Source organism: Camellia sinensis, chromosome 14 (assembly GCF_055761805.1).
Source record: "Camellia sinensis isolate YWXY chromosome 14, ASM5576180v1, whole genome shotgun sequence".
Classification (NCBI taxonomy): domain Eukaryota; kingdom Viridiplantae; phylum Streptophyta; class Magnoliopsida; order Ericales; family Theaceae; genus Camellia; species Camellia sinensis.
The window spans coordinates 93,967,335-93,991,677 of NC_138974.1; the positions used below are offsets into that span (position 1 = coordinate 93,967,335).

A 24,343-nucleotide genomic window follows, 5' to 3' on the forward strand; every position below is an offset into this window, starting at 1 on the left:
CAAAAAATAATTTATATTTTAATTAAACGGGAAGAGGTGTCATATTTATTGACTATGGATTACTTCAGCTCTCTTTTTCTCTCTCTCAAACTCTCTTTTTGCTGTGGTGTGACCATGACTTGTTTGTTAAAAAAAGAAGAAAAAAAAGTTGAAACGGTGCCGTTTAGTTGTGCAACCAGGAATAGCAGGAATGGTGCACAACAGTGCCCCGCTTCCTAATAATAATATTTATATGGGTAAATTACATTTACCTCCCCTGAGGTTTCTGACAAATACAGGGACCTCCCCTATAGTTTGAATAATTACAGTAATCTCTCATATTTTACCTGACAATGTCAAGATTCCCCCATTCTGTCTATTTTGCACAAACGACGTTAGTATTTTATATAAAATGACCATATTACCCTTACTTGTGCCTGCAAAAAGACGAAAACCCTTTTCTTCAAGACAAACATCACTGCCATAAAGTAAAAGATAAAAAAAACCTTTTGCTTTGACCAACACAACCATAAAATAAAATAATTTAAAAATATTTATATTAAAAATGACACATTTAAAATAAAAAATAATTTTTTTAAAAAAATTTAATATTTAAAAAATATATTTAAAATATTAAAAAATACAACACATAAATGTATGAAATATAATGCACATTAAAATAAATAAAAAATATTTAAAATATAAAATATTTACCCTAAAAAAATAAGTTCGAAAAATTTCAAAACTTATAACAAAATAAATTTTTTCTTTTCAAAACTCATAACTCAAAATACAACTCCACACTCAAATCATGACTCTAAAAATAATTTTAAAAAATCAAATATATTTTTTAAATTTTTTCTTTTAAAATAGAGTTTTGGAAAAAGTTTGGTTTTGAGTTTTGAATTGAGTTTTAAATTTGTGTTTGGTTATGAGTTTTTGAAAATAATTTTTGAATTGAGTTTTGAGTACAAACATGTTCCGAAAAAATATTTTTTTTAGAAACATGTTTGGTTTTCTTTTAGAATTACAATTCCAATTAGAAATTTTCAAAAATCTTTTCAAAACTCATAGAGTCTTAACCAAATATAGAGTTTTGAAAATAGTGTAGAGTTTCGAGTTATGTGTTTGGGTATAATGTTTGAAAATAATTTTTGAATTGAGTTTTATGGTTTTGTTGGTCAATTCAAAAATTATTTGCAAAACTCATAACCAAGTACAAACTTAAAAAAATACAAACTTATGTTAAATATATTTTTTAAATATTAAAATTGTTAAAAATTTTTATTTTATTTTAATTTATAAATATATTTTTAAATATTTTAATTTTTTTTATGTGTTTTGTTATGATTTGAGTGTAGAGATTTGAAAATAGTGTGGAATTTCGAGTTATGTGTTTGGGTATAATGTTTGAAAATATTTTTTGAATTGAGTTTTATGGTTGTGTTGGTCAATTCAAAAATTATTTTCAAAACTCATAACCAAACACAAACTTAAAAAAATACAAACTTATGTTAAATATATTTTTTAAATATTAATTTTAAATTTTTTATTTTATTTTAACTATTTTATTTTATTTTGTAAATATATTTTTAAATATTTTAAAAAAAAATTATGTGTTTTGTTATGATTTGAGTGTAGAGTTTTGAAAATAATGTGAAGTTCGAGTTATGTGTTTTGTTATGATGTTTGAAAATAATTTTGAATTGAGTTTTATGATTGTGTTGGTCAATTCAAAAATTATTTTCAAAACTCATAACCAAACACAAACTTAAAAAAAATACAAACTTATGTTAAATATATATTTTTAAATATTAACAAATTTTAAAAATTTTATTTTTTATTTTAAATATTTTATTTTATAAATATATTTTTAAATATTTTAATTTTTTTGTTATGATTTGAGTGTATAGTTTTGAAAATAATGTGGAGTTTCGAGTTATGTGTTTGGTTATGAGGTTTGAAAATAATTTTTGAATTGAGTTTTGAGTTATGTATTTAGTTACGATTTGAGTGTGAAATTGTATTTTGAGTTTAAAATATTAAAATTAAAATATTAAAATATTTACAAAATAAAATAAAATATTTAAATAAAAAATATATATTTAAAATAAAAAAATAAAATTAAGTGTTTACATTGGGCACTTTAGTATTTACATTACAGGCATTATAGGCACTTGAGGGCATTTTAGGTATTTTTGTGTTTACAGTTGATGACATCAGCATGGTCGGCTAGGTGCATAAACGACGGTTAAATTTTGGGTCGGCTAGGTGCATAAACGACGGTTAAATTTTGGGGGAATCTTGACATTGTCAGGTAAAGTAAGGGAGGTTACTGTAATTATTCAAACCATAGGGGAGGTCTCTGTATTTGTCAGAAACCTCAGGGGAGGTAAATGTAATTTACCCTATTTATATTGATTGTGTAAATATTTTATAATATGAATATTCACACTGTCAATATCAATATTTATACAATCAAATTTATTTAATGAATGTTTACATCACTAAATTTTTAAGAGTTTAAAAAATATTTGTAAGGATAAAATTGTCTATAAAATATCTAAATTTTGAAAATTAAAATTTAATGAATCAAATGTTCAAAATGATAAGACTTATTGAAATATACGTACTTGAAAGAGAATTTTTTAATAAATTTTTCTTAAATTTAAAGTTATAAATAAATTGAACAACCTTTAATTTGGTCAAAATTTGTCCAAAATGCCTCAAATAAATTATTTAAGGTAAATTACACTTACACCTCATTAGGTTTGGGTTTAATACATATCACTCATTGATGTTTGAAAAATTACACTAACCCCCTATCATTGTAATTATTTAGACGGAATGAAAACATTAGATTCGTGTACTTTTTTTTTTTGTTTTTTGTTTTTTGTTTTACTTTACTTTTTTTTTTTTTTCCCATTTCCTTTATTTATTTATTTAATATAATTTCCTTTGTTTTTCTACTAAGAGTTGTTACTTCTTATATAAGCAGGGGAGTTTGTGAAATGAGACTATTAACCACAAGGATGTGAATATAATTTTTAAAATATCAAAGAGTAAATAATAATTAGACCAAACCTTAAGAGGTGTCAATTTAATTTACCCACTATTTAAAGGTAATGACAAGTTCGGTCAAAATAAAAATTGACATAAATTAGAGTTGCGAAAATGACACACAAACACGGCCAATGTTTTTTTTTTTTTTTTTTAATGGACTAGCCCATGGGTGAATCTTATGATGATCTTGGAGGCTTATAGCTCAATAAGCTAAGACTAACCCTATATTTTTAAAAAATAAAAATAATTTTTTCTTATGTTTTCATATTTCTTTTGGGTAAATTATACATACACCTTTTGAAATTTGTTTAAAAATACAAATTATCCTTATAGTTTGGAAAATGACAAATACCTCTTTGTCATAATTTTTTATTTAACAAAACTAATTGAAAAAGTGAAATTTTTAACTGTTCACCTATATAATAATAAAATTATCTGAATTATTAATTGAAATAAAATTTTAACATTATTAAAAACTGTTAATTAACTTGTAATTTATTAATAAAATATCCTATTTATTATAAAATTAGAAACCCTAGAAAGCATAATGTAATTTTTAAAATCATATGAAATAATTTATAATTGAAATAAATCTCAAACAAAGTGCTTGTAATTTATCAATTTCTTTTCGGCTTATGGGCTGAGCTAGTAGGTCATCTATTGACCCTGTTTGGTAGGACTTATTTTCAGCTTATTTCAGCTTGATTTAAGCTATTTTGATGTGTTTGGTTCAGCTTAACTATAACGACTCGGATTTTAAATCACATCAGATTGATGTATAGTGGTGCCTGTCACATTAAAACTTGTATGGTTGTTGGACTCTTGGTATTGATGGGTTGGCAAGGGAACTTTAAATATTATAATTGAGGACCCTTGGATGATATTTGGAACCTTGATTGAAGCCTTAACAAGATATATAGATAAGATTAGATAAAAAGTCCCAAATTTGAGTTTGAATTTTTGACCAGCCGTCACTCTTTTGCCCTTTTCTCCTTCCATACTTAGAATTTGAATGTGAGGTTGGAACCATTGGAAAACTTATTCCCGGGGCTTAAATTTGGACACAAGAACGACCTAGAACGGAGTCCCGGTGAGAGAGTTATACTCGTTTGAAGTTTTTACATCTGTGCTGAAAGCAGAGCCGCACGTGCGGAGAATAGCGCCGCACGTGCGGGCTGTGCGGGACAGCAGCTCAAAACGTGATTTTTGGACCATTTCTTACATTTTCTTTTCCTCTCTTCTTCTTCCCTCCTCCATGTTTGAAACCATAGCTCCCAAAACCTTGATTTCCCCCACTTTTATCAACAAATCAACCATGGATCTTGCATCAAGGATGGAGAACAAGAGAAGATCAACATTTTCTACCGATTGGGATTTTGAAATTTTGGAGGAACCTCATCAAAGCTTGCTTTTCTTTCTTGAATCTTGAGGTAGGGGTCCTAGTTCTCTTTCAATGCTTACATTAATAGATAGATTTGTAGTATTTTGAATTATATAAATGCAAAATCTACATTGTGAGCATATAGTGTAAATCTTGGAATTTTGGGGTTAGGGTTTGCAATGTTGGGGTTCTATTATGGGGTCTAGATTATGGTTTATGGATTATGGACCTAGGGTGTATAATAAATGGGAAGATTGGAACAAAAAAATAATGGGTTAAGAAATTTGGATTTTTCTTGAAATTTCTAGGTTTTTCTTGAAACCCTAGGTTGATTTTTGATGATAACCAATGATTTGGCCCAAATTGAAAGTTGAATCATGAAATTGGTAGGTTAAATTATATATGTACAAGTTTAATTGGAATTTGGTTATGTTTGAAAATTATGTTTAAAATTTGCGAATGAATTTTGTTATGAGCAATGTAAATCATGTTATAATGAGAAGGAAATTGGGGAAAATGATTTATTAATGATATAGATGGCATAAACTCGGTTATGGAATGTTGAAATGGATTTTAAGAATTCCTCTTTAATTATGTTGAATTATATTTAATGATGTTGAGTTGAATCATATTGCTTATGTTGAATTGTGGTGATTATGTGGGATGGTATTGACTATGTTGATTTCGATTTTTGTGACCTAAAATGTGGAGTTTTCAAAAATGGGTTTAATCCCAAATCATTTTACTAAATATTCGTGGCTTGCTTAGTTATTAAAATCAAGAGAATGATTTAATGGGGTTTCTTTATGGGGATGGGTAATGTTTGGTTTTTTGTGAAAACCCTAGACATTCAGGGATTTTTGAAAAAATGTGGAAGATGTCCATACAATTCGTTCGAAGTAAAATGAAGCAAGAAATGAATTAAGAAAGGAAAAGACCTAATGACTAAGTTATGTTTGTGTACAGGGCACACTCCAGGAGGGACAAGCACTTCGTTGTAGTACTGTGAGTAGTAGTACTGTGGTCATATATTTAATCATCGTTACTGATCTTTATTGTTAACATTCCGTTTCTTGCAAGTGATTATACTAATGTTATGTTGGTTGGAAGATTTTGTGTATGTTAGTATGACTTGGAAACTACTCTACATTTCGGTTACGAGTAAGGGCTATCATTAATGTGCTAGAATCTGTAAATTATCTCATGTAACTATTGAAGTCGAGTCCATTAGGATAAAAAGCAACCCATGTTATGGAAAATAAGCTGTGTGTGTTAAGGGAATGATTTTACTGTACTTCCGTAATCGGGAGTTAATACTATGGAATTGGTTAACAGGAAGGAATGGTAAATGTGAACCTCCCTTTTTGGGAACATGACGGTTTGGACATTCCATAATGAACCATCAAAATTGGATGATCAAATAGGACTGTGGATAGTCTTAAACTGGTATGTTTTGTTTACCGTTAATAGGTGTTATTAACGTCTTGTTATCTGGAAGTTCACTTTATTGATTCATGATGAACAAATGGAATAATGATGTATGTGTCTTCTATCAATAAGTATTACTACGATTCCGATATACGTAAGACGATTATTTTAGCTTGGAATAACCTATGAAGAGATTTGTGTACACTACTGGGTGATAGTATTTTTATGAACCTTCTGGTATGGAACAAAGTGTTGTATGAAACTAAGTGTTGCAATGCGAGTCACCTCTAGAATCCGTACGAGCCACCTCTTGAGTCCATACATATTTGAATTGGGCTTAAAGCCAATGTGAAAGTTATGAGGCCTAAGGCCGTTATGTGAAAGATATAATTTGTGAAGTTATGAAAGATACAATTTGTGAAATTATGAAAGATATAATTTGTGAAGATATGAAAGGTATAACTTTGTGAATTATGAAATTATGAGGCCGAAGGCCAACTTGTGAAGTATGAGGCTGAGAGCCAATTTGTGAAGTACGAAGCTGAGAGCCAATTTGTGAAGTTGTGCATCTAAGTTAAGCCAAGGGCTAATTTTTGAATGTGTGAACCCATCAGGCCAAGGGCCAATCTGTGAAGTTATGAACCAACAAGGCCGTTCTGAAATGTGTATAGAATTAGACTAACCACAGGATTTTTGCATTTACTTATGTAATTGAATGAATATGTACATTGTAAGTAAGTTAAGTTAAGCTTTAAATTGTTTATGTACTACTGTTCACTGAGCTTGACTCACTTTGTGTTATGTCTGTTTCTGTAGGCATTCCACCTGGAGGTCAGTTTTAACACATGGCATCCGTGCCTCTTTTGTCAACTTCAGAGTGTCCAGGCACTTAAGTGAAGGCAGCTCATTTTGCTAAGCTTTTAATTTTGCACCCTGATTGTCTGCTTAAGGTTGATGTATATATAATTCCTTTGCCTGTCCATGTTGTTTTGCGCCCAATTCTAAGGGCTGGGTCTGTATGTGTATATATATATATATATGTACATAGCTAATTCTCTGATGCACGTCACTGAATGTTTATTTGCCTTATGTTCTGTCTGTGATCTTGGCATGATAGTGGTCGTTTAATGGATGCAGTTCTTTTATTTATGTTAATTTATATTGGTAAATGCTTCCGTTCATGCCCCATATGATATGTATACTAGGTTATGCGTCCGTTTCTGTGTAGGTCATGCCCAAACTTTTAGGGGCAAGTTTGAGGCGTGACATTAACAATACAGCTTATAACTCTTTGTAAGTTAAAAATCAACTTATTCTTTGAGTGAGGGAGAATAAATTTAATTTATAAGTCAAAAATCAGTTTATATTCACAGTTATAAACTATAAGCTGTTAAGTTATAAGTTATATCACTTTCCCACAGTTCTACCAAACGGGCCAATTATGGCTTGTGTAGGCAAGCTGTCCAGCAGTGACGCGAGTTTCCAACGCTAGCCCCAACCAAACCTTATTCAGCTCACTAAGGGGCATAGTTATAAATTTTAAATTTAATTTTTATAAATTAAAAATATGAGATTAATATCATTACAAGGTCAAATTCTAATTTATTTTTTCTTGATATTTCAACCCCCCCCCCCCAAAAAAAATCTTATGCTATTTTATTATTTATTCTATATAATTTTTCAAACAAGATAAAATGATAGCATAATCTTATTTTTCTCTCTTTTCAATTTTTTTTAAATAAGGTATAACTTTTTTCTGTAGTTAAAGAATTCTAATTTATTTTTTCTTGATATTCCCCCCCCCCAAAAAAAAAATCTTATGCTATTTTATTATTTATTCTCTATAATTTTTCAAACAAGATGAAATGATAGCATTATTTTTCTCCCTCTTCAAATTTTTTAAGTTATAACTTTTTTCTGTAGTTAAAGTAAAGGATGGGGCTCGTTTAATTTTAGTTCATTTAATGCAATATTAAACCTATTTTGATGATATAAACTACTTAATTTTTAAAATCTTGTGTAAAATATCAATAAAAACTATGATTTTATAATTGCCGTAATTTTATTTCATTATAATAACTATGATTTTAAAAATAAGCTACTAATTTTTAAAAAATATATAATAAAATTATGTGATTACACCAACTAAACCAATTTTAATTTTTTAAAAAGTAATTAACTTTTAAAAGATAATTTGTTCAAGAAAAATGCTTGGGAGCACTAATTAGTGCTCCCACTAATTAGGTGGCAGTGGGTCCCGCCATTAATGATGTGATGTTTTGGTCTTGAAGTTGTGTTTTTTTTTTTTTTTTTTTACTTTTTTAATGCATTAGTGCTATTAGTGGTGATGTTTTTAGTGGGATGAATCATTGTTGTTTATTCAATTAATGAAAGTGATCTTGACAATGGGCTTATCAATAAGTATTGTCACCCCCCAAACCAAAGAGTTTTTATTTTTATTTTTATTTTTATAACTGAACTAAAGAGTAGTTTACCCTTCAGTTAAATATTATTGATTTTTATTTATTAATTGTAATTAATATTCAAAATTTTCAAAATTTATTAAAAAAGAAGAAATAACATAACAATTTTCTTATCTATTATTTTTGGAATCATATTAATAAGCAATTAAAAAATATTTGTTAACTCTAACTTTTGGTATTGTTCGATGTCGGTGGTAGTGGCGGAATTGAGTAGCAGTGACTAGAATGACCGGCTTTCAAGCAAATCTTATTTTTCAAATTACATCTTTGAGAATATCAACTGTTTTTCTTGGATCGTAACTCTTTTTTGATAGATTTATTTTTTGTTATTTGTTTTTTTATTTTATTGTTTAGTTGAGATAGCTCTTTGAAATATTATTTATGTATCGTGGTTTATTAATATGCTATTTCTCATGTTTTAATTTTTTTTACGTGTTTAAAAAAATATTTATTTGATTTGATTTTGTTTTTAAAATTTATTATATATTTTTTTTCGTAAAAACTAACTTGATAAGAAAAATTTTAAAAATCAACAACAGAATAATCTTTTATATGATTAACATTCTAGGGTTTTGCAGCTTGATACCAGAAAACCCCAAACAATGACAGTGCTGAGCTCGAAGCAGATCTTGGAAGACAACGAGACACGAGATTTCAACGCCATTACAGCTCTCGTGCTCACCCACAAAGCTCTATCCGATGTAAGTGTGCCCAATTTCTTCCAATTCTCCCTCTAAAACCCTAGTCTTACTTGTTTATTGTTTGATTACTCTTTATAGGTTTCGTGTTTGAGCGAGTTCAAGAACTTGGAGAGACTCGACCTTAGCTTCAACAATCTCACTTCACTCGAGGTGATCCTGTGCCTTTTTGTGCTTGAAATGCGATGCATTTGTGTTTAAGATTGCTTAATTTTGACCCTTTTTTTGATTGGTAATTTAGGGTTTGAAGTCATGTGTCAATTTGAAATGGTTATCAGTTGTACAGAACAAAGTCCAGAGCTTGAAAGGAATTGAAGGGCTTACGAAGCTCACTGTGAGTAGTATTCATGTTCCAGTCTTTTTTGCTTGTTTGAGCTATTGAAACTAAAAAGTTGCAAACTTTCATGCATTTCAATGCAATTATTGTCTCTATCTTTTTCATTATTTTAAAATGGTTTATTGTTTAATATTGAGAACTTTTTTTGGGGTACCATTTCCTGTCCAGGTTCAGGCCATTTGACCTTGTTCAATTTGGCTATATAGTAGATAGGAGAATCGAGCTTGTTCCTTTCATATTTAACATTTTAACTCTAAATAAAAGGGCATTGAGTGAATCCAATTTATTGTTCAATGCAAGGCCTTTGCACTAAACAAGTTGATACACTGGTTCTTTATCTTGTTAATGTGTGTGTGTTGGGGGGGAGGGGCTGGGGGGTCGAATTAATTGATAAATAAAGGTCCTATTCAAAAGTTGTGCTCATACTTACTAGGGTTTGGAGTCTTTTAAAAAGAAAAAGAGGAAAACGCAAAATCAAACATGCATTGGAATCAAGGTTTTGAAAACCAGACTAGACCGGCTGGTTCAACTGGTTGAGCAGTTGACCAGGTGAGGCTCCAGTCCAGTCAACTCTCTTAAACCGTTCAAGGACAAAAACCGGCGTATTTGCGGAGAACCGTTTGAACTATAAACGGACTTCAATAAGACAAGATTGTTGTTAAAATAGAAGCAATTGAATGTTTTGTTTGAGTATGTTGCTAATATTACCTTCAAGTTATATTTACGTTTTGTGTTTACAAAGGTTGAAATTCTGTTCTGTTTCAAAGTAAGCAAAATTGAGTTCAATATACTACTATTACTACATAATTAACAAATATTGAAGGAAAACTGCTCTTTTGATTTTGATTGTTCAATCAATTTGTGTTTGGAATCTTGAATTTATCCCTAAACTTTCTAGTTACTAATGTGATTGAATCTTGTAAAATTTATTGCATATTTTCTGTATGCTTCAAACTTGATACTTAGTTCATCCTTTAAATTGTTGAATACTTCATTCTTTAAGGCATATATATATATATATATATATGTACATATTAAAATCCTTTTAGATACATTTGCAATGTCAATTGGCAGCACATGATGACATAGAGTGGTCTTTTTCACTGGTTTAGTTTTTAAATTATTCAAACTAAATTGACACTTTCCAAATTTAATTTATTCAAGTTTTTGTGAAGCAGGTGCTGAATGCTGGCAAAAATAAGCTTAAATCAATGGATGAGGTCAGATCTCTTTTGAGCTTACGTGCATTGATCTTGAATGGTAGGATCCATCTTGACCAACTGCATCACCTCAGTTTTTAATTTCTGATGTATTTATTAATTTTGTTGGTTGGAAAAATACAATTTTAAATTTCCCTATTTCCACTAATGAATCCCTCTTTGTGCAGATAATGAGATTGTTTCCATTTGCAGGCTTGACCAATTGAAAGAATTGAACACTTTAGGTATGAGTTTTCAGTAATCAATTTCATATCATGTGGATGATATTATTGCCCAATACCCATGCTATGCCTATGGCATATAACTGAATCACCTCATTGCCAGTAAACTTGCTTAACTTATTTGTTCTTCCGACACTTGTGATGATCCAGTTGCTGAGAATTTGTATACTTGTGTATGTATATCAGCTCCAAACTATTTGTTTGCAAATATAATATAAGCATATTATCTTACATGATTTCTATTGTTATCTACAGTCTTTATATTTTTTTCAGGACTATGCTCTTGACTAGTTCTAGGGTTGTGTCAAACAAGCAGTCATTTATATTTATTGATAAATGAGAACATTAATTGTATTATGACATTTTAGAAGCTTCAAATGATTTACTAATAGCAATATCATATATACAACCAATCACCACCTTTGTACATTGAACAAAATATTTCTATTCAAGCCAATGATCTGAGATACACTTTATGCATAATAGGGTAATGTTAAATGTTAAATGGACTTTCAATTTTTTCTTAAGTTGACCTTTCTGTACATGGCTCAAAACCGAATCGGGGGTCCATATGTTGACCTCAGCCCTGTATGTTCACATTGTACAAATATTTCAATTCAAGCCAATGACCTGAAATACACTTTATGCATAATAGGGTACAGCTAAATGTTAAATGGAGCCTCAATTTTATTTAAGTTGACCTTTCTTTTCTGTACATGGCTCAACACCGAATTGTGGGTCCATGATATATGTTTACCTCAGCTATGTAGGAAGGTTTCTGAACAATCCAAATGTGGATATAATGATTAAACCTTGCCTCAATGGGGTTTAATGTGTTTGTAACACAATTCTGGTACAACTGTATAGGTGATGGAGAAATCGGAAATGGAACTAATTTTCTTTTAATTAGTCTTTTCTTTTTTAATTTTAAAAACCAAGCTTGCACAGGATGCACTTTTATTCTTTGTCAAGTCCTGTTATTTCTAGGTGTATGTGACTAGACTAGAGTATGAAAAGAATGAGAATTTCTGAACATGTATAGGTCGTTTTATTAAACAAATCTTGTTTGTGATTATAATTTAATAATGAAGCATCTCGTTCTTTATGAGAGTAGTTCTTACACTATACACTGTGGGTAAATGTTTACTTTTTGAGTTTGAGTTCTTTTTTTGGGTTCTGTATACTCTTCAGTTCTTTCTAGAAATCCAATCAATAAACTTGAAGAGTCTCTGGTCAAGGTGAAATCAATCACGAAGGTAAGCACTTATAAATGGCAAGCTTCAACATCAGTTTACCCTTTTAGTGCTAGGATTGTAACTTATTCATGATTCCAGCTCTCTCTATCTAATTGCCAACTTCAAGCCATTGATTTACTAAAGTCATGCACTGAGTTGAAAGAGCTCCGACTTGCTCACAATGATATCAAGGTATATATATGTTCTGATTTCTCAGTTTTGCAAAACCATGTTATGCTTGAATGCAATCTCCTCTATGCTCTGTTTCTTTTGAGCTTCAACGTTGCGACTCAATTATGTTTTTTTTCAAGTCACTTTAAATCTTCCCATTTTTCTTTTTCTTTTTTAGTATTAATTTGATCAATACTTATGCTTTCTTTTCTTTCCAACTGCTCAGACCCTCCCATCTGAGTTGGTCCATAGTTCAAAACTTCTGCTTTTGGACGTGGGAAACAATTTGATCACAAGCTGGTCAGACCTGAAGGTGAGCTATTGGAGTAAATTTTTATGATCTTTGCTGATCTTGCCTATATTTGTTTGGAGTATTTCTTATTATTTGTCGTGGCTTTATTCTGGTAGGTGCTGTCTTCATTGGTTAACCTGAAAAACCTAAATTTACAAGGCAATCCTATTGCTGAAAAAGACAAGTTAGCAAAAAAGGTTATGGTTCTTTCTTTCTTATTTTTCTGCTGATATATACATTTCCTTATTCTTGTTTCCACTCCTAAATGACCATTCTGGTAACAATGCAACTGCAGATCAGAAAGCTAGTGCCAAATTTACAGATATTCAACTCCAGACCAATAGACAAAAGCGCAAAGAATGAGAAGGGTGACGCAGATGATGGAGTTCATGATTCTTCAGTTAATGTTGATAACAAGCAAGGGGCTCAAAAAGAAGAGAAAATAGATTACAGCATGAGAAACAAGAACCGCAAACGTAATGTGATGAGTCAAAGCAACGATGATCGGCGTGACACTGCTAGGGATGTTGACATGGAGAGAGGATTGAAGCATAAAAAACAGAAATCCATGGTACTCCCTAAAGAAAAAGATTCAGACCAAAAAGAAATTAGTACTAAAACTGACAAGAAATTGAAGAAAAAGTTGAAGGAGGTGCAAGAAAATGAAGTCAATGTCATTGACGATGAAGAGACTCGACCTACAGATCCTAGTGTGAAGAAGAAATCGAAGTGCAGAAAAGATAAAACAACTGAAATCCTAAAGGTAGAACTAGTGAACCATAAGGAGGATAGTACTATCATTGAGAAGGAACTGAAAAGAAATTTGAAAAGGGTGAAGCGAAATGAAGCTAATGTCATTGATGATGGAGAAACTCCATTTGCAGACCTTTTTGCTATTACTGGTGAGAATGCTGAGAACAGTGGTGGAAGCATGGATGAAAAAGCTGTTCAGGATGTCAATACCTTTAGTGGGTTAGTTAGCTCCCCTGTGAAGAGAGAGAAAACCAAGCCCTGGGGCAAGGGCTCTGCACTACAGTTGTCTGCAGCAGCTGAAGCTGGATTGGATGGGCTGCCTACATGGGATGACTGAGTAGTCTGCAAAGATGAGTAGTTTTGATGGCTGTGCTTCTGGGTGCTCATTTTTTAGTTAAGCATCCATTAAATTTTATTGGCAGTCCCCTTACACCATTTTCCCCCCTGGTTGGGCTTCTTTTTTTAAGTCAAACATCTAAATTTCTCGTCATGAAAGTGTCTTCTATTTATTGATGAAATTTCTTTTGTTGTCGATAAAAAAAAAATGTATCTATCCGGATGGGGTGGGATCTATGATTGTATTATTATTGTTCTTTAAAAGGGTAAAGAGAGAATAGTTTTGGCAATCTGATTTGATTTTTTTCCTAGTAGCATTTTTCAAAAATCCATCACTATTATTATGATTTTTTTGGATAAGTTATTGATTGTGGAACCATTTTGGTTGACTTTTCATGCGCAGATTGTATTGACTTTTGAAGCTTATGAAATACTGAAGCGGGAAAACATTTATACAAGGGTGAGTGAGGATGAAGGTGGATCTTGTCGTGAAATCTGAGTATTAGGGATTAAAGGAAGAATGCTGATGGTGAGTATCACTCAACTTTACAGACCAACCCTCATTGGCAGTATGGCACATACAACCAGAAAAATGTTTGTATTTGTTGCTGTTGCCCTTTTTATCCTATCTGGTATGCCTGCCGGAGTATAAATAGTTGAAACATTACTGAATCTTTTTGGGACACAATGTTTTTTTCTACTGCATGGTGTTTCTGAATATTAACTAACCGAAATTTTATTCATGGTGTGTAATGTGTAATTTTGAATATTTATAAAAGAAGTTTGTATTTTGGCCCCTTCAAAATCTAAATAATTTTACTCTAGCCCCTCCAAAATCTAAATAATTTTACTTTTGCTATCTTAAATTTTGAAAATTTTCATTACTTTCATGCACTTTTTAGTAACTATAAAATAATTTAGTATTTTAGTCACTCCAAACATTTGAAAAATCTCGTTACTTTCATGTCATTTTTAGTTTTTGTAAAATAAATAAATATTTTGATTTCCAAAATCTATATAAACTTTCAATTCATCTAAAATTTAAATAATTTTGCATTAGTCCTCTTTGCACAATTTCTGCATCTATTATTGGCCTGACAACTATGATTTTTGTGTGGTGAACCTTCAAACTTATGAACTTAGGTCTGTAAACCACCAGAGAATTAGAGCACGTCCTAACCCACGACAGGTCCAAAACTAGAGGAATGCTCAATGGTTCAAATTAAATAATTTGATCTTGTGGGAAAAAACAAATTATGTGGTTAGATTTATATGATTAGACTTTAATTATTTTGCATTTCTCTCTTCTAATAAGCAGATGTATGGTTGTTAGCAATCCATTTAGATATTCCCGTTTGGGGACTTATTTTTTTAGCCAATTAGCCAAAAAGTTATTAAATTAATCAAAAAGCCAACAACTCATACCAAAAAGTCAAAGATTTTCTTTTCTCTATATTTTTTGCACATCTTTTCGTAATTAGTCAAAAAGTCATCCCAAACATACAAGTTTTTTTTTACCTACTTTTTTAGTCAAATAGTTAAAAAGTTACTAAATTAGCCTATTCCCAAACGAGGCCTGAGTCTCCCAAACTTATTTAAAATGATGAGCTCCTTGCAAAGTGACTCCAAAGTTATAGGCTGATTGAGCTTGGCTCAAAAATTAATCACTTTGCTTGGTTCTCATTTTTTAAGAACAGTTTTCAAAAAATTCTACACTCTTATTTTTCGTGTTTTTTTATTTTTACTGAATTTTTTAAATATTTATGCAATTTTTTTACTTTTTAGACACACCTAACATAAATACACCTAAAAAGTAAAAAAATTGTAAAAAAAATCTTTTAAAAATTCACTAAATATCAAAAATATAAAAAAATACAAGAATTTAATATATTTTTTGTATTTTTATGTATTTCTTAATTTTTTAAAATATTTTTTCACAATTTTTTTACTTTTTAGACACATCTAAGTAAGGTGCATTTAAAATTTTAAAAATATTCATTAAAAACAAAAGAAACACGAAAATCAAAAAACTCAGTTTTTAAAAAACTTAATCTAGAAAACTCAAACCAAACACAGTCATTCTGTGCTCCAAGTGAGGATTGTCTTTGGTTTTACCTAGGGCGTGACAAGTGCTCCAATTAATTTTGGTTTTGTAATGAATGTTGATATGTTAAAAACACTTTTCTCTATGAAGCTAAAACTATTGCTAAGCTATAGGTAAACGAAGCTTGACGTCATAAAAATCGTCCGAGTGTATCTATTGCTAACTGATTTATGGCAGGAACTAACTAGAAGAGTATTATATAGTTGACTGGCTGACTATAGCTAATAATCCTTTTGTCTTCCTTTTTGTGTTTTTTGGATTACATTTCTACACATCTGTAACCAGCTTTTGCAAGTTGTGCGTAATGTCTAACTTTTGATTGTAAAGCTGTCCGAATGATGTCTAACTTTTGATTGTAAAGCTGTCCGAATGAGTAACTTGTAAAGTTTTGTTTTTGTCTTTTTGTTTTTATTAGATTTTGTCATAATCCAGGGCTCATGGAAGATTTTTTTAGGCCAAGAGACCTAATTTTATTTTTGGTCTCAATGACAAATATGTACAACAATTAGAGATGTTTGTGCACTGTGGGAAGTAGAGATTCTAATCAACATCTCACACCTTAGATGGGTTATGTAGATTGTGTTCTTATAACATTCTGAAACATCAGTCAAAACCTTAGTTGTACTATTCACTTTTCAAGGTGCATTTGTTTTATTGATTTTTCATTTTCTTCTTCATATTAGATTGTATAAACAAAGAGGAACAAATGTGGGCTCTGTTTTTGTACTAGTAAGCTTGTACTATATGATTACTCTCAAAACAATTTAGTTCCTCAAAATTCATGCTTTTACTCTAGGTATTTTGATGACTTTTGGAAGCAAAATTGGTCATGACAATTAGATTCTGCACCATTTTTGCGCTGCATATGATAGCCCTATTTGGTAGGGCTTATTTCTAACTTATTTCAGTTTTTAGCTTAATTTAAGTTATTTTGTTTTGTTTAGTTCGGCTTAACAATACAGCTTATCGCTTTTTGTAAGTCAAAAATCAACTTATTCTTTGAGTGGGGGAGGAGAAGTTTAATTTATAAGTCAAAAATCAATTTATGTTTATAGCTATAAGCTATAAGCTGTTAGGCTATAAATTATAATCACTTTCTCACAGTTCTACCAAACGGGGCCGATATGCTAAGTGAACTTATAAAACAAACAATCCACAAGTTTTTTTTTGGAATGTGAATAACTGTGTTCAACATTCTTATGAATTGTTGAAACTGTCTACCTAGGGATGATAATGAATAAATAGCATCAATATTCACATATATTTTTGTTATAAAATATAGATGTATTTGTGTGTGTGTGTGTGTTTTTTTTTTTTTAAAAAAAATAAAACTAGTATGACCAAAATAATTAATTTTCCCCAAAACAAATAAAATTATGTAAAAATGGTGAGTATTTTTCATTTTTTATTTTTTTATTTTTTTCATCAAACTAATTTATAGTTTTTTTGACCAAAGAAAAAATAATAATAATGAATACTATTCCTTTTTTGTTCCCTATCTTCAGTGTAGCAGAATAAGAGGATCAAAACATTTGATTCCAACACAATCGTGGCAGAGAGTCTCGAGACAAGCCAAAATAACATGCATGTTGTAGCTTATGGTAAAACAACATAAGCTTATTTCAGTTAATTTAAGATCAAATTACAAATGGATTTGAAAAGGCAGGTTAGTATAGCTTTTTGCTCACAAAAGCTGTTTTCCATTGAAAATTCACTTAAATATCTCCTCTTTTTTCAAATATTACCATCATGCTCTTGTATAAAGGGTTCATACCTCATTTTTCTTCTATTCCTGAATCTCTACAACTAATAAGGGTAAAAAAAGACAATTACACAACAAAAAAGTCATTTTATAACTTACTTAAACAAACTCTACTCTTTGAAACTTAAATTTATAATCCAACTATAAACTATAATTTTTTAAGTTAAAATCTATAATCTATTCTAACAGTCACAGGAAAAAAAGACTTGCAATTCCTGAATCTTGAACTAACACCAATTCAATTCAAGATTTTCAATTCATGGCATTAAGCTTTTTACTAGCCCCAAAATTATTGTGCGCATCTCGTCAACAACAGATGGATTAACTTGCTCATTCATCGTAGAAAACCACAACCCATCTTCATCATTTGGTTCACTTTTGCTTTCATACCAGCTGTATATAGCTTTCGCAATAGCTGCAACGTATAGACTGCAATTGTAGCCATTCACTTGCTGTGGGGTTTTAGAGCTCTCAACATATTTACAAGCTGATGCCATATCGGAGATTCCCATATATCCAACAATAGCTCTGTAAAGCTATTTGGCATGCCCAGCATTAAGTCCACCGTAACTATCATGACGCACGAATACATTTGTGTTTCTCTCAAACGCAAGTAAGCTCCAATGGTTCCCATCTTCGGCTTCTGTCACGTCATCATTGTCATTGACAGGAAAGATTACCAGTTTCTTAACAAATATATTAAAAATATATTAGAAAGATATTAATAATATATTAAAATATATATTACAAATTTAGAGTTAAAAAGTAAAGAGTGTCTAACTTTTATTAAACATATATGAAAAAATTTAATTATTAAAAAATATAGTACAAATATATTCAAAAATATTTTGAAAATATCATATAAAATATATTTAAAATATATTACAAAATAGATTTATTAATTTCAATATATTTTTTACTCAATACGAATTGCTCAATTCTCATTTGTGAACAATATATTAATTAGATAAAAAATATATTTCAAACTAAATTTGGGAAGGAAGGTATATATATTATCTATATACGAATTGCTCAATTCTCATTTGGTGCGCCTTCACATACGCGACAAATTATGTTACATGCGTAATAACGGAATGTTAGGAAATATATAATAGTCGAAATAATTTTCGTATGGTTGTCACATAATGACACACGTGGAACAGACTGTATTCAAATATATTATCATGTACAATATGTATGAGTTTCCACGGGAATGTAACCCCTTCCAATTGGTGATGTGCTTAACTTTCGAAAACAACAATCCATACGAATTTAGCTTTTTGAAAAATAAAAAAAGGTGAAACAAATAAAACCAAATGAAAAAGAAAACTAATACAGAAATTGTCATGTGCGACGTCAATTAAAAACATAAAAACAGAAGTTGAAAACAACAAGAAAACCAAAACAGACTATAGATTTTTTGACATGTGCCACGGCAATATATGATTTTCCACTGCATTTTGAATAAATGACATAAAAAAAACGTTTTTCCAAACAAAAAAACCAACCGAAATTAGCATTTGCCACGTAATTTACAGATAAAATAAGCATGACGAAAACCGATTTGTCAAATATAATAACAAAGTATTGTATACAAATTAAAAAAAATTACGGAAACATAAATTAAAAAAAGAAGAACGACAAACATAGGCCTCATCCAAAAAAAAAGAAATTATCATTTGCCACGTCGTTTACAAATAAATAAAACGAGAGAAAATCCATTTTCTAAATATAAAAACAAATTAATGTGAGTGAATAAGACAATGACAAAATCTTAAATTTTGAAAAAATAACGACAAAATTACGCCACATTCAATAAATATTTTACAACAAAAACATGAAAACATAAATTACCATTCGCGACGTAATTTACAAATAAATGAAACACATAAATATATTAAAAAAAAGGTTATTGTATACCAATAAAAATGAAGAACAAGAACTAATTAATGTAAAAAAAAAAAAACAAAAAGACAAAAACATAAATTCCAAAAAAAAATCGAAAAATTTAAGCACAATACGCCAAATCCAAACTCAAAATTAAAAAAAGTAACAGAAAAAAAAAAAAAGCAAAATACGAAAAATCCAAACGCAAAATAAAAAAAATGAAAAGAAAAAAAAAATTAAAGCCAAATCCGTCAAATCCAAACTCAAAAAAAAAAAAGAAATAAAAAATAAAAAATTGGATTTGCAAAATTCGGCAGATCGAAACCCAACATACAAAAAATGTCAAAAAAAAAAAAGAAGCAAAAAACGCCAAATCGAAACCCATCATACAAAAATTAAAATAAAAAAGAAGAACCAAAATATGGCAAATCCAAACCCAAAATTAAAAAAAAAATAAAAAGTACAAAATTTAAGCAAAATTCGACAGATCGAAACCCAACATACAAAAATGTCAAAAAAAAAAAAAAAGCAAAAAATCCCAAATCCAAACCCCCACAAAAAAAAAAAAGCAAAAAACGCCAAATCGAAACCCATCATACAAAAATTAAAATAAAAAAGAAGAACCAAAATATGTCAAATCCAAACCCAAAATTAAAAAAAAAATAAAAAGTACAAAATTTAAGCAAAATTCGACAGATCGAAACCCAACATACAAAAAATGTCAAAAAAAAAAAAAAAACAAAAAATCCCAAATCCAAACCCCCACAAAAAAAAAGAAGCAAAAAAGCCAAATCGAAACCCATCATACAAAAATTAAAATAAAAAAGAAGAACCAAAATATGGCAAATCCAAACCCAAAATTAAAAAAAAAAATAAAAAATACAAAATTTAAGCAAAATTCGGCAGATCGAAACCCAACATACAAAAAAAAAAAAAAAAAAAGCAAAAAATGCCAAATCCAAACCCCCCCAAAAAAAATAAACAAATAAAAAATTTAGCAAAATATGCCAAATCGAAACCCAACATAAAAAAAATTAAAATAAAAAATAACTAAAATATGCCAAATCCAAACCAAAAAAAAAAAAAAAAAATTAAGCAAAAAGCCAAAATTGTAAAAAAAAATAAAAAAAAAAAATAACGGAAAATATGCCAAATCCAAACCCAAAATAAAAAATAAAAAAAAGGCAAAAAGGGCAATTTGGTAATTTAACAGGATGACACCTCACCAAAAAACCAAAAAAGTCAAAAAGTCCTTCCCAAACCAAGCTAAAATAGCTCAGGCTAAAAAAATTAAAAAATTAAAAAGTCAACACACTTTCTAAACGGAGGCTAAAACTCCATCATAGAACTACAATCTTGAAAGAGAGAGAGAGAGAGAGAGAGAGCACCATCTTTGTCGACAAGAAGACCACATAATAGTACAAAGAGTCGGTGAGATCATGAGAGAGAGAGAGAGCGCGAGCGAGCTACGATTTTCAAAGAGACGAAATCGATTAGACATGATCAATTTTGTTGATAATGAAAGAGAGACTGGTTTTTGAGGAGACTGAGTTTAGAGAAAAAAATGAATATTTTCAAATTCTAGGTTTTGATCCCACGGTGAATGATGATCTAAATACGGACATTCGATGGTAAAAATAAGCAATTGAATAACATTATCTAGTAAGCAATTGAACAACGTTATCTAGTTTTAAAAAAAATTGTTAACAAAAGTAACATTCTTTACATTGTAGCATTATAATTTGATGTATATAAAATGTTATTTATTTATGTATATTTGATAAAATTAATTTTTTTTATACATTCGATCTTTATTACAAAATTTATATGATAAAGTGTTTAAATTATAAACCTAAAATAGGATTTATGAAATATAATATTGAAAAATATGAAAAACAATAACACGAACAGAATCTATTCCCAATATAATAATTTGAATAAGTTTTGAACTGACCATTCTTTTTGCTTATTTGGACATAATATTTCATTAACTTACATCACTTTTACAATCAATAAAAATAAAAGTAAAACACCACTTGTTTTCTTTACTGCTGATAGAATTCTTCAACGTGCTCATAACAATCCTGAAATAACATAAAAATCAGAATATTAATTGTCTTTGATGTAAATATGTATCTTATCAATTATCAATAGATTAATACTTTCAATTGAATGTCAATAAAAAAACAAAAAGGAATTTATGTATGTTCTTACGTAGTACAATCACAAGCAGTAATACAAAAAAGGCAATCATAGTCCCACTTCTAAGATTGAAAATTTGGCGTTGCACAAAAAAGTGTTGGATAATTTCAAAACTCAATTCGCACAAAGCTGGCTTCAGAACACAATTAATCAGAACTTCCTTTACAATCTCAATCTCTCCGATTGCACCGCCTAACATAGCCATGTTGTGGATCGAACTTAAGTTAGAAAGATGAAGCTTAAGTTAGAAAGATGAATTGTGGCTTCATAGCTGAATGAGTTAGAAAGATGAAGTGTGGCTTTATAGCTCCCAAGGGCGATTGCCGAGATGAATGGCGTGAAGGGAAATGTATTATTGGCGTTTGCGGGCATTATTTTAATGGGCATTATTTTAATGGGAACTAAGATCAAGAAGCCTTAATACCTGATTTTGAATGGATTAGCACCCGCTTTACAATTTCTTATACAATAAAATATTTTATGTGGGTGTTTATTAATTCAACATTTTTTTCTTATATTTTCGATGTGGGATGAATACAAAATTTTAAATAAAAAAAATAGAAATTAATAATAATTTTACAAAATATTTACAAATTTAAGAAAAAAATTATAATTTTAGAAAAATTCTTGGGTATACATTGCATATGGTATGTAAGACATAGGTACTTTTACTATGTATTTCCTTTTTTTTACTTATATATTTTTGTGTTTATTGTTATATATTGCTGACCTATTAATCATTTTTTAAATTTTGTGTTATTAATCTTTTTCACCGAACTATGAAATAATCTCTCTTTATTTTCATGTCTCTAGTTTTGAACCCAGGGCTCACTTGGTGAGGTGATACTCTCGCACCTTAGTTCAATGATAAATGCGGTTTAATAACTTCACAATTGGAAAATGCTAGAGGTCTTAAATTTTCTATCAAATAAATGACTAAATGTCTCACATGGGTGTGGGGCCCACAAAATTACGGACCCCACACCCATGTGAGACATTTGGTCATTTGTTTGGTAGAGAATTTGGTGTCCCTAGCATTACCCCTTCACAATTTGATAATCAACTCATTCTATGAAGTTGAATTTAAAATTCAATGATAATATTCTATAATATATTTAGAGAGAGAGAGATTAACAGCAGTATACTAATAATCTCTCTATCTTTATTTTTTTCTAAATTGGTTGCTCTTTTTCCACATTCATAATTTTTAATTGGGTATTTTTTATTTATTTATAAATGAGAAGATCTCAATTAGTTCTTGTAAATCTTCAAAATCATTGAAAAAATAATAAATTAAAAATATAGATATTTTTTGAAATGTCAGGAATAATTAAAATGGAGGATCCTCTCTAGCCTAGATTTTAAACTGGAGGGCGCTGCTTGGGCACGTGGGGCTCACCATGGGTCATGTTTCAATAATCTGAATCGTTTATTTTGTCGGGTATTTTGTGTATTTTGTTCACAAAAAAAATTAGATTGATTCGATAACTGTAATTTGTTCAATTTATTACGTTTGTTACTAAAAAAATGTATGATTTATTTTTTAAAAAACAATTGTTGTCTATTTTTTTAGTGAAAAATTGAATAAGTTATAGTTATGGGATTGATCTAATTTTTGTGTGTGGATTAAATATACGGAATACCCAACAAAATAAACAATTCATATTATCGAAACGGAACTCATGGTAGACTCTACGGGTCCAAACAGCGCCCTCTAGTCCAGAATCCTTTTCCGATATACAATTTTGGACAAAGGGACTAATTCAACGTGTTTAGTTTCAATTTTCTAAATTTAATTTTCTAAAAATTAAGTTTTTTGTTTTTTGTGTTTTGTGTTTTTTTTTGTTTTTCGTGAATATTTTTAAAATTTTAAGATTATTTTTTTTTACTTTTTTAGATGCACATCACTTAAATGTATCTAAAAGGTAAAATATTTGTAAAAAAATATTTTTAAAAATCAATAAATACACAAAAATATGAAAAATGTATCGAATTCTCATTTTTTTATTTTTTTATTTTTGGTATTTAGTGAATTTTCTAAATATTTTTTTGACGAATATTATACTTTTTAAGTATATTTATGTTAAGTGTATCTAAAAATTTTAAAAAATTGCTTAGAATATTAAAAAAATTCAATAAAAACAAAAACAATATGAAAAATAAAAAAAATTCAATTCTTCTGAAAAGTGAATCTTAAAAATCCAAACCAAATGTAAGTTGACTTTTTGATTTTTTTGACTATTTTAACCCGGGACTAAAAAATTTCGTTTAGAATGAACTTTTTGATTTTTTTAACTTTTATGAATTAAAAAATAAAATAATTAAAATTTTGATATGATATTTTATCTTATTAATTTTTTAAACTTATTTTATTTTTTTATGACTAAAATAACTAAAAAAAACCTCCCAACTCTTCATGCCAAACGACTGCTGAATATTTTTGAAGCAGCAGTGCTACAGAGCTCTAATTAGAGCTGCACTGCAGCAGCTCTAATGAGCTGGCACACATATAAAAAAAAAAAAAAAAAATGAAATAAAAGACAAAACATAAGGAAGAAAAAGATAAATAAATACTCCATTAAAACTCTCTTTTTAAAGGTCTAACTCATTTTTCTTTTTGAAATGTCATGGCACTTTTACAAGGATGTTACGGAATTGAATCCTCTCTTACATCATGACACATCGTCAAGGATATGATCAGGCTTAGATCATCTCGGACAGTTATTTAAATTTGTCATTAAATTTGAATTTAGTGAAAAATTTTCTACTCCAAATGTTTCATCAAATAGAT

General features: G+C 29.4%; 1 protein-coding gene and 1 long non-coding RNA gene across 3 annotated transcripts; both read left to right on the plus strand.

Annotated features, from left to right (window-relative positions):
• Positions 1 to 8,740: 8,740 nt before the first annotated feature.
• LOC114294753 (Leucine-rich repeat (LRR) family protein) lies at positions 8,741 to 14,402 on the plus strand. Of its 2 annotated transcripts, none has more exons than XM_082906354.1 (11): positions 8,741 to 9,035; positions 9,114 to 9,185; positions 9,274 to 9,366; positions 10,548 to 10,629; positions 10,757 to 10,813; positions 12,002 to 12,066; positions 12,145 to 12,237; positions 12,443 to 12,529; positions 12,625 to 12,705; positions 12,804 to 13,708; positions 14,001 to 14,402. In XM_082906354.1, exons 1-10 carry the CDS (start codon positions 8,937 to 8,939, stop codon positions 13,596 to 13,598), a joined length of 1,524 nt encoding a protein of 507 aa, XP_082762480.1. In that variant the 5' UTR covers positions 8,741 to 8,936; the 3' UTR covers positions 13,599 to 13,708; positions 14,001 to 14,402. The 2 variants fall into 2 exon arrangements, with proteins under 2 accessions (XP_082762480.1, XP_082762479.1); XM_082906353.1 differs by having other exon boundaries at positions 12,804 to 13,654.
• Positions 14,403 to 15,601: 1,199 nt separating this feature from the next.
• Positions 15,602 to 16,479, plus strand: LOC145807697 (uncharacterized). Its single transcript, XR_014351000.1, has 2 exons — positions 15,602 to 16,041; positions 16,076 to 16,479. It is a non-coding gene; the product is annotated as an uncharacterized LOC145807697 (long non-coding RNA).
• Positions 16,480 to 24,343: the final 7,864 nt, after the last annotated feature.

Bases quoted from the DNA above. Each gene is read 5' to 3' on its own strand.
- LOC114294753 (XM_082906354.1), top strand. From the start codon at position 8,937: ATGACAGTGCTGAGCTCGAAGCAGATCTTGGAAGACAACGAGACACGA. The intron at 10,630-10,756 runs GTAGGATCCATC...CTCTTTGTGCAG, and splicing joins ACGTGCATTGATCTTGAATG to ATAATGAGATTGTTTCCATT. The intron at 12,706-12,803 runs GTTATGGTTCTT...ATGCAACTGCAG, and splicing joins AAGACAAGTTAGCAAAAAAG to ATCAGAAAGCTAGTGCCAAA.